Raw genomic sequence first — 10,131 nt, 5'->3', positions numbered from 1 at the left:
GGGTCTGGAGACAAACGAACCAAAATTGAGGAGTCAGGTATTAGGCCTAATTGGTGGACAAAATAATGAGGGGATGGGCTATTCCATCCATAGCTTCCTTTTTAGGTCCTTAAAGAAAGAGACGTTGGGGGAAAAATACAGAAGAATGGAGGGAGGTTACTAGAGTGAGTTTCAACATCATGACTGCCACCCCCATCATCTGCTGCGATCCTGAGCCTTCGTCATCCTGATCCTGAAAGATGTCCTGACATGACCAGGCCACAGAGAGGTACCTAGATGACACTGGAATTCACCTGGAGCAGGGAGGGGTGACAAACACCACATGGGAAGAAATGGGATTACAACTTTAACAGTAGCAGCACCAGCTCCAGATCATTTCTACGAACTTTTCTTTTACCCAAAAGGTCAGTTATTACCATCTTTGATACCATGCGAGAAACTGTCAAATACGGGATTTTTTTTTCCTTCTAAAAGCTCTCTTCAGCTAATGGGAAAGGGAGCAAGGAATATTGCTAAAATGAAAGCCTTACTTTAATACTTTACATTTCAAATGCTAACTGTTTTTCCTTCTTTTCTGTATCTAACAGAAGGTTAAAAGGATTTTTAATGGTGTGTTTGCCATGGTACTAAGCAGACTCAGGTCTCTGTATACTAAACTCTGAACCTTATTTAAAACTGTTTTAATGTTGGACTGTGAGAGAGTCATGTTAACACCTTTGACCCTTTGGACCCATATATTCCATCTAAATTAATATATTTTATTGCCCCAGTCCTGCTTTCAGGGAATATAACATCTGGCACAATACTCACATAAATCTGCACACATACAGGGGGCTGGATCCATTTCCTGCTATAAAATCATTGATTTAAACAGTTACTCTAGGAATGAATTTGGCCCATGATCTTTATCATATCAGCTGTGCAGAGACATATGTTTCATACAAGATCATCTGTTTATCATTTTGATAATTCCTTGCTTTACTGAAAAAAGAAAGTTGATGGAATTCACAGAGATATATTAAAGCTTAACTTTGTCCCTTTATAAGATTAAACCTATTTAAACAAGACAACTAGGCACATTACCTAAAAGGTGACTTGCAAATGAAAATCCCCCCCCCCTTTGCTTCATGATAACATATAACAAAGGCCTGAAAAGTGTTTCTCCGCACTCCTCTTTGAGTGCTTTTTTTAATCTTAGAAATTCAGATATTGTCTATCCTGAAACACTATGGATGACTAGAAAGCTAGCAGGTTAGCCACAGTAGACATATATACCAAGGAAGTGAAACCTCATTGAAAGGGAATTTATTTTTATTATGATGGTTTAAAACTCTGTTTTTTGTTAACACCTTTTTAACTTTAACTTAAACGTTTGAGAGGAAGTGTTTAATAGATGTTAACAGAAAACAAAGTTTTAAACAATCATAATAAAAATCAGTCCCCTTTCAACACAACCCTTTAATTAATAGCGGAGGAAGCATGCTATTCTCATGAGTCATTCTTGTCAACCATCAAAAACTGGAAAAATAAGACCTCACAGTTCTAAGGTGAAAAACAAGGAGAAAGAGACTTTAAAATAAGGACTTTTTCAGGATCTATTAATGCATAATCATAAAAATTAGGAGGTCAAAAACAGATTCCTCCTCCTTTCAGGTCTCTCTTAACATCACAATAGTTTATCTAATCAAAGCCTTAGCATTGTTCCCTGTAGTTCTGGTTGGATGAATAATAATGCTTTCAGATACAACTGCATTGGCAATATTGATTTAGAAGCTGAGTCCTGCCTGAGTCGTCACTCTCTGGGGAACTGTGTGGCCTATAGCGAGGTACAAAGCTTTAAGGGGAACATCTTGGTCAGGTGACATACTCATAAAAATCGTGCTGTATCTGTAATGACATGATACCCTTCCTTGTTCATAAGACGAAATATTACATAACGCCTGTGCTCATGTATTATATTTACTTACTGAGTCAGGCATAATTTCCCAGCTCCAGTTCAATGCTCAGCAGCAGTAAGTTTCTGTAAGGATCCCACTTAACTTCCTTTATTTGCATGATGACTTGTCTATTGTCTAATGGCTGTATGGTATTGTATCGCTCCCTCTGCCTGGATTCTCTGGGAACAGGCTGGGTTGGGATCAGCACAGGAGAAAAAGGGAGGGGCTCTTTCTTCCGGGCTTTTACAGCAGGAGGTTTCCTGAGCGGGCAGGGGCAGGCAGCCAGCTGTCCGCGGCCAGAGAAAGCCTTGGAAGAGCGGCGCTCAGCCCCGGAGAGCGAGTCTTCTCTTCCCCACCTCAAGCTGGGCACCAGCCCATCTACCCCGACCTGCTCCCCCGCCCTCCACACTAAAAGACTCCCCTAAAGCGAGACCCCCGAGAGTTACCCCCTCTTAAAAGCCCCGCTCGCGAGACTCCCCACAGGGGGGCGTTCCCTCCGGGGGGGGGGCGAGGTGAGGAAGCCCCCCCTTTCCACCGCCAGACCCCCACCCCCCATAGTGAGACCCCGGATCCCCAGGAAGGAGCCCTCGATCCCCCTCCCATAGTGGGCCCCCTTGGAAGCAGCCCTAGGGGGCTGGGCTAGGGCTCCTCCACGGGCCGTACTACGGGAGGAGGTAGCGCTGCCCTGACCTTGTTCCCGGGCCTCCCTGGGGAGCGGCGGCCTCTCCCCTCCCCCGTAGCCGGGCCCGCCCCTCTCCCAGCCTCCTCCGCGGCTCCCCCTCCCCTTGTCCCCAGCCCGCTGGAGCCACCGCAGCCTGACTCGCCGCAGCTACCTCGCGTCCTGCCCCGGTCGCCGAGGAGACCCCGGCCGTGTGCAGCCAGCCCGGACCCCGTTCTCTGCAGCCTGCGCTGCCCGCGGAGCCGCCATGAGCTGGGGCGCGGAGCTGTGGGTGAGTCGCTGCTGGCGCCTCATTGTGTCTGGGATTCACCCGCTCCTAGTCTGCCGAGGGGCTCGCGGGGGAGCGGGGCCGGGGGCTGGCGGGCTTTTGTTCGGCTGCCGAGAGGAGGGACAGGCCCATGGCCCTCCCGCCCCTTGGCAGCCGGGCCGAGGCGCTTGGGGATGGGCGGGGGGAAGTGGGGGGGGGGGGGGGGGGTTGGGGATGGGCAGTGGGGAGGGGAATGGAAGAAGAGGGCTCGATTGGGATGGGAAGGGGATAATGGGGAGGGGGATGGGCAGTGAGGAGGACTGGAGAGGGGGATAAGGAGGGGAGGTTGGGGATGGGCAGTGATTAGGACTGGGGAGGGGAATAGGGAGGGGAGGTTGGGGATGGGCAGGCAGTGAGGAGGATTGGGGGGAGGGATTGGGATGGGAAGGGAATAATGGGGAGGGGAATGGGAAGTGGGGAGTGATGGGGAGGGGGATTGGGATAGGAAGGGGAGGAGGACTGGGGAGAGAGATTGGGATAGGAAGGGGATGGCTTGGTTGGGCAGTCAGGAGGACTGAGAAGGGGGATTGGGATAGGGAGGGGAGGTTGGGGATGGGTAGTGAGGATTACTGGGGAGAGGGATTGGGATGAGAAGGGAATAGTGGGGAGTGATGGGGAGGGGAGGAAGACTGGGGAGAGGGATTGGGATAGGAAGGGGATGGCTTGGTTGGGCAGTGAGGAGGCCTGAGGAGGGGGATTGGGATAGGGAGGGGAGGTTGGGGATGGGTAGTGAGGAGGACTGGGGAGGGGGATGGGGATAATGGGGAGGGGGATGGGATGGGAAGGAGAGGTTGGGGATGGGCAGTGGGGAGGGGAATGGAAGAAAGGGGCTTGGCTGGGCAGTGAGGAGGACCAGGGTGGGGGGTTGGGATGGGCAGTGAGGAGGACTGGGGAGGGGGATTGGGATGGGAAGGGGAGGCTGGGGATGGGCAGTGAGGGGAATAAGGATAGGAGATAGCGTGAGAGTTGGTGGCTGGATATTGGGATGGGAATAGGGTAGGTGCTGGGTAATGGTGTGTGTGGAAATGGCGATTGATGGGGCTCTAGGAGAGTGCAGCATCCGAATTTCTAGTGCCCATCACTACAGTGACTTGGCAATGGTAATGAGGGGCAGCTGGGGGGAGATGGCATTGAGGATGACAGTAAGTACCTTTAGAATAGTCTTTTGTAAGCCACAACAGTATATCAACAAACAAGTTTTTTTTGGTGAGTGAGGAAAGGGGTGAAAAGGTCTTTCCAGTTTGTGCCTGGTATCCTGTGTCAGGGGACTCAGAGAATGCTGAGCTGCTGGGGATGGGCTAGCAGTACAGTAGATAGCAGGAGGTGCTGTGGTGAAGAAGAGAGATTAGTGAGTAATGTAAGTAAAGTCTGATCCTGAGTGTATTTAGGCACCTGAGCAGTCCCATTCAGTTTGGAGACAACTCACATCCGTAAAGCTACTCTCATGTGTATTTGCAGGATCAGAACCTTAGTTACTTAAACGGGGGGTTGAAGAGAGAGGACTATATCTATACATGCCTATTGATGGCACATAATTGCCAGAACAGTTCACTGTTTTTGAAAAAAGGAGAGTCCCACAAGCAAATAATTTTGAGGTGTGTCCTCTCACTATGTACAATTATTCTAAAATAATGACCTAAAGTATTATAGCATAATACAGAGTATAGGGCTGTTACTTTCCTGTGGTACTTTTTGTACAAAGGGTGCATGGCTGCAAACCAGGCAGTAGCCTCTCCTATGTGTCCACACTACATCTTTGTTGTAAAAATTTCCACCATTACTACAAGCAGTTTAATTCTGCTAATGGTAGTTGTAGAGCAGGGGCGGGCAAACTTTTTGGCCTGAGGGCCACATCGGGTTCCGTAAATTGTGTGGAGGGCCAGTTAGGGGAGGGGGTTCTGGCCTGTCCCCCCCTCCTATCTGCCCCCCCCCCCCCGGACTCCTGCCCCATCCAACCCCCCTGTTCCCTGACAGCCCCTCCGGGACCCCTGCCCCATCCACACACCCCCATTCCCTGTCCCCTGACCGCCCCCGGAGCCCCGCAAGCCCCGTCCAACCCCTCTCATTCCTGATGGGGACCCCCCAGGACCCCTGCCCCATCCAACCACCCCTTCTCCCTGTCCCCTGACTGCCCCCATTCAACTCCCTGTTCCCCCGACCCCTATCCACACCCCTGCCCCCTGACCACCATCCCAAACTCCCCTGCCCTCTATCCAACCCCCCCTGCTCCGTGTCCCCTTACCGCGCTGCCTGGAGCACTGGTGGCTGGTGGCGCTACAGCCATGCAGCCCGACTGGAGCCGGGCCACGCCGCCGCTGCCACCACGCAGCTCAGAGCACTGGGTCAGGCTGGGCTCTACAGCTGCACTGCCCCAGGAGCTCACAACTCTGCTGCCCCGAGCATTGCGGCGGAGCGAGTGAGCTGAGGCTGCGGGGAAGGGAGGACAGCAGGGGAGGGGCCGTTGGCTAGCCTCCCGGGCCAAGAGCTCGGGGGCCAGGCAGAACGGTCCCGTGGCCAGGATATGGCCCACGGGCCATAGCTTTCCCACTTCTGTTGTAGAGAGACTGCTAGTGTGTACAGGGCTCCAGGTAACCACCAGTATTTTAAGTACCACGATGTCTAACCCAGTTCAGGATGAATCAACATGATATGGTACATTTTCTACACTAGAGTGCCCACCATTGTTACCACAAATGGCACAGTGGTGGTTGCAATGGTGGGAAATTTTAGGGTAAAAATCCTATTGTTTAGAAGGGCTCAGTTCTCCAATTTTAAATGCCTTTTGTCATATGTAGAGGTAGGTATTACGATGATAATGATTACTATACATTAGGGCTGTCAAGCGATTAAAAAAAATTAATCGCATGATTAATTGCATTGTTAATAATAGAATGCCATTTAGTTAAATATTTTTGGATGTTTTCTATATTTTCAAATATATTGATTTCAATTACAACACAGAATACAAAGTGTACAGTGTTCACTTTATATTTATTTTTGATTACTAATATTTGTGCTGTAAAAAACAAAAGAAATAGTATTTTTCAATTCACCTCATACAAGTATTGTAATGCTTTATCATGAAAGTTGAACTTACAAATGAAGAATTATGTTCAAAAAACCCTGCATTCAAAAATAAAACAATGTAAAACTTTAGAGTCTACAAGTCCACTCAGTCCTACTTCTTGTTCAGCCAGTCACTCAGACAAAAAAGATTGTTTACATTTATGGGAGATAATGCTGCCTGCTTCTTGTTTACAATGTCACCTGAAAGTCAGAACAGCCGTTCTCATGGCACTGTTGTAGCCAGTGTCTCAAGATAATTACGTGACAAATGTGCTAAAGATTCATATGTCCCTTCATCTTCAACCACCATTCCAGAAGACATATGTCCCATAAATGTAAACAAACTTGTTTGTCTTAGCAATTGGCTGAACGAGAAGTAGACTGAGTGGACTTGTAGGCTCTAAAGTTTGGATTTGTTTTGTTTTTGAGTGCAGTTATGTAACACAAATAAATCTACATTTGTAAGTTGCACTTTCACAATAAAGAGATTGCATTATGTACTTGTATGAGGTGAATATACTATTTCTTTTATCATTTTTACAGTGCAAATATTTGTAATAAAAATAATATAGTGAGCAGTGAACACTTTGTATTCTGTGTTGTAATTTAAATCAATATATTTGAAAATATAGAAAAACATCCAAAAATATTAAATGAATTTCATTGGTATTCTATTGTTTAACAGTGCGATTAAAACTGCGATTAATCACGATTAATTTTTTGAATTGCGATTAATTTTTTTGAGTTAATTGTGCGAGTTAACTGCAATTAATTGACACCCCTACTATATACTGATTTATTTGTTTAAGAAGAGAATGTGGAATGAAGAGACAATTTTTCTGGTAAAAATACTTTACTGGAAAAATAAATGTTAGACCTTTATAGTTTGAAGAAGTTTAGTCAGTATTGCTTCATTTTATCCCCCAATCTGATAGTTGGTCTGTTATGCTAAATGGACTACAAGGGATTTGTTGGGATGTTTATGTGATAGTGTAACATGTTAATTGTATTCCTGATAAGACACCTCTTTGAGAGGTATCAATACTTAGATAGAAAACAGTTTGGAGCATGGATTATCTTTCTGTTCTATAGTTGTGCAGCACCTAACTCAATGGGGCACCCCAGTCCAAGACTAGGGCTCTTAAGCACAATGATAATACAAATGACAAATAATAATAATAATATTGGTTCATTGCCTACTAACAGTAGGCTAACAGTGCTGCTACACTGCCTTCACAAACTAAAGCAAAAAATATAAGTGAAAGTTCTTGTAATTTTATTAACAATAGCAATTTATGTATAGAATTCATATTAACAGCACAAATAACTAAATTGAATTCACACCTGTGCAAAAAATAAAATAAAATTTGTAGGTCAGATCTTCAGATGAGGTTACGGATTAATGCTTTCAGCTTTTTTGTACTTTTGGAAAAATAGGGGTTTTTGGGTTCGGAGGACACTGAATTTTCTTGTGTAAGCTCCTAAACAATTATAAGGTGTTTTAGAAAGCCAAATTCTAATCGACTTATTTTTTGTGTATTTTGGCAATTTCTCAAGGAGATTCACCTTCTACTTGTGAGTGACAGTTAAATTGCTGTACTCAAAACCTTCAGAGTATTGAATATAAGATTGCCTTCATCGTACATGTAAAGGGGCATAGATGAAAGAAGTGGATCTTGAAATTGTACTTATTTGAATGACCAGCATTTTGGACATAGGAGGCAGGCAAATCAGTTGAAAGATAAACTGATATGGCCAAGGAAACTTACAGTTAAAGTTTACCAGTTACCTATTAAGTGTTATTTTGCAATCCATTAATTGTTCATGTGCATTAATTTTAAGAACGCTGTCAAGTTTTCTAAGCATAGAGTTTGACCCTGCCATTCTTACCCATCTGCAAAATTCACAGAATTGTTTGTTTTAGCTGAGTACTCTGCCTCTTTACAATAACAAAACATGAGATGGAGTAAGGACTCTTATTAAGGATACAGAGCTTCATTATTAAATGGTGCAAGTTCTATAGACTCTAAGTGTTTTTTAAAATGCTCAATAATAGATATGTATGTATATTTAAAAAACAAACCATCCATTTTCGTTCTGTGTAACTACCAAAGCAATGCTTTGTGTTCCTGCTGCTGACTGCAACATCTTTCATCTATTCCTTAACCTGTTCTGATATCAGTTCCATGTGAAAATAAAGATGTTTTGACATAAGACAAAACATAAATTAAAGTGTTTTATGAGAACAGCCACTTCAATCTAGGCTAAAAACATTTAAGAAAAAAGATCAATATTTGTTAAGCTTCAGAGGGGCAGATGTGAAAAATTTATGGCAGGGGTTCTTAAACTGGGGGTTGGGACCCCTCAGGGGGGGTCAGGAGGTTATTACATGGGGGGGGGTCGCAAGCTGTCAGCCTCCATCCCAAGCCCCTTTTTGCCTCCAGCATTTATAATGGTGTTAAATATATAAAAACGTGTTTTTAATTTATAAGGAGGGTCACACTCAGAGGCTTGCTATGTGAAAGGGGTCACCAGTACAAAAGTTTGAGAACCACTGCTTTATGGTATCTTTTTATATATAGATAAAGCAGTGGATGAAAGGGATGAACTGATTGACCCATAGAGGTCCAGAACCCATACAGTTGTCACTCTCAGAATACGCACATTGACCATGTGCGCACTAGCCTTTTTTCTAAAAAAAAAATCTTCTGATTATTGCTAACACCACTGCAGCCCCAATAGTCACTGGTAGTGATGACTTGTAAACAGGGCACTTGCTGTTTCTAGTGTTTTATCCACCCTGTTGTATAGACCTGCTCTGAGCAGGTTTAGATGAAACAGTACTGAAAGTTCATGTGGCTGCCTGGAGTCTTGCCTTTGCTAGTACTTGCACCAGGGCTAGTAACAATGGGAAATTTTCAGAAATAAAGCTGTTGTACATGAGCAAAAGGGAATACACAGCCTATTCATCATCTAGATCACTATACCACATGGATGTATAACACTTTTAAATATAAATCTCTTTGATAATTTTGTAGTTTTATTAAACAAATGCAATTTAATGTGTGTGGTGTTTTAAAATTCCCTTAACTCTTTTCCCCATACTTGAATAGGATCTCTTTCTTTTGCTGCTTATTGTTTGAAGTCCTGCTACCCTCAAAAATCTGAGTAGCATGGGTAGTTGGAAAGTGGCTTCTCTTCTCAAATCCTGATGCTACTTCTGATTACTTAAGAATAGTGGTGGGTAGGTAGAGATGATGAATTGGAGAGGAAGTCTTAGGGAATTAAAACAAAAGCAAACCATCACACCTTATGTTTGTGTTGTATTTATTTGATACTAGAGATTATACAATTATAGTTTTAAATGTACATCATACATTTACAATTTTTTAAAAATAGTCTTCATAGTCTGTAGCTGTATCAGACATACTAAACTAGAACTTTTTTTTGGTGGATTAATGTTTTCTACATTATTTAAATGTGGGTATTTTTTGCCAACAAACCATTTTATAAGTACAACTCTCTCCAGAGTTTGTGTGTCTCGAGTAATATATGCACGTCTGGGTGGGCTGAAATACTCTGCTGGTACTTTTTACCTCAGCACACCAAAAATGTGTGTGTATTGGCTGAACAGAATACTTCCTGTTGTGTGTTAGTGCTTACATATATGTGTACATTTTTCTTACTTGACAGCATTCCTTTAAAATAATGTGCACCAAAAATAGTAAAAAGGCTTGTGAGTTTAAGCTGACATATCTATAGAACTACTTTCTTCTACAGTTTTTCTTCACGCTGCATAAAAAGTTGCTCCATCTCCATTATTTCCCCACTCACATATCTTGTTACAAGTTTCTGATCCATTTTTAAGAGTGTTATTCCCTGAATAGCCTTATTCTCACTAGTGTATTTGTTTCTACGGTCACCCCTGCAGCATATTCCAAATGCACGTGTCTTAACAAAGTTTAAAATATTATTTGTCATTCTGTCTTGGTGAGGATGCACTGTTTGATGGTTAGACCAGACTACAGGGAGTAGGAAGGTCTTAAGTTCTGTTCCCAACTTATCTAGCTGTCACTATTTATGTCCTTGTGTGAATTACTCTGTACTTCAGTTTCCCTATCTGTAAAATGTGACAAATACCT

At 43.9% G+C, this 10,131-nt stretch overlaps 1 protein-coding gene across 4 annotated transcripts in view; it reads left to right on the top strand.

Moving 5' to 3' along the window:
- Positions 1–2,680: 2,680 nt before the first annotated feature.
- FNBP1L (formin binding protein 1 like) overlaps positions 2,681–10,131 on the top strand; it is a 97,017-nt gene continuing 89,566 nt past the window's right edge. For 2 of the 4 annotated variants that reach the window (XM_034778398.1, XM_034778396.1), the window contains exon 1: positions 2,681–2,887. In XM_034778398.1, the coding sequence (XP_034634289.1) occupies positions 2,864–2,887 (24 nt within the window). In that variant the 5' untranslated portion in view covers positions 2,681–2,863. The remainder of the gene's footprint in view (positions 2,888–10,131) is intronic. The other 2 variants (XM_034778397.1, XM_034778399.1) reach the window with 2 other exon arrangements.

Source organism: Trachemys scripta, chromosome 8 (genome assembly GCF_013100865.1).
Source record: "Trachemys scripta elegans isolate TJP31775 chromosome 8, CAS_Tse_1.0, whole genome shotgun sequence".
Taxonomy (NCBI): Eukaryota; Metazoa; Chordata; order Testudines; family Emydidae; genus Trachemys; species Trachemys scripta.
Note: the sequence above shows the minus strand (reverse complement) of the source record. Positions and strands in the feature narration are given on the sequence as shown.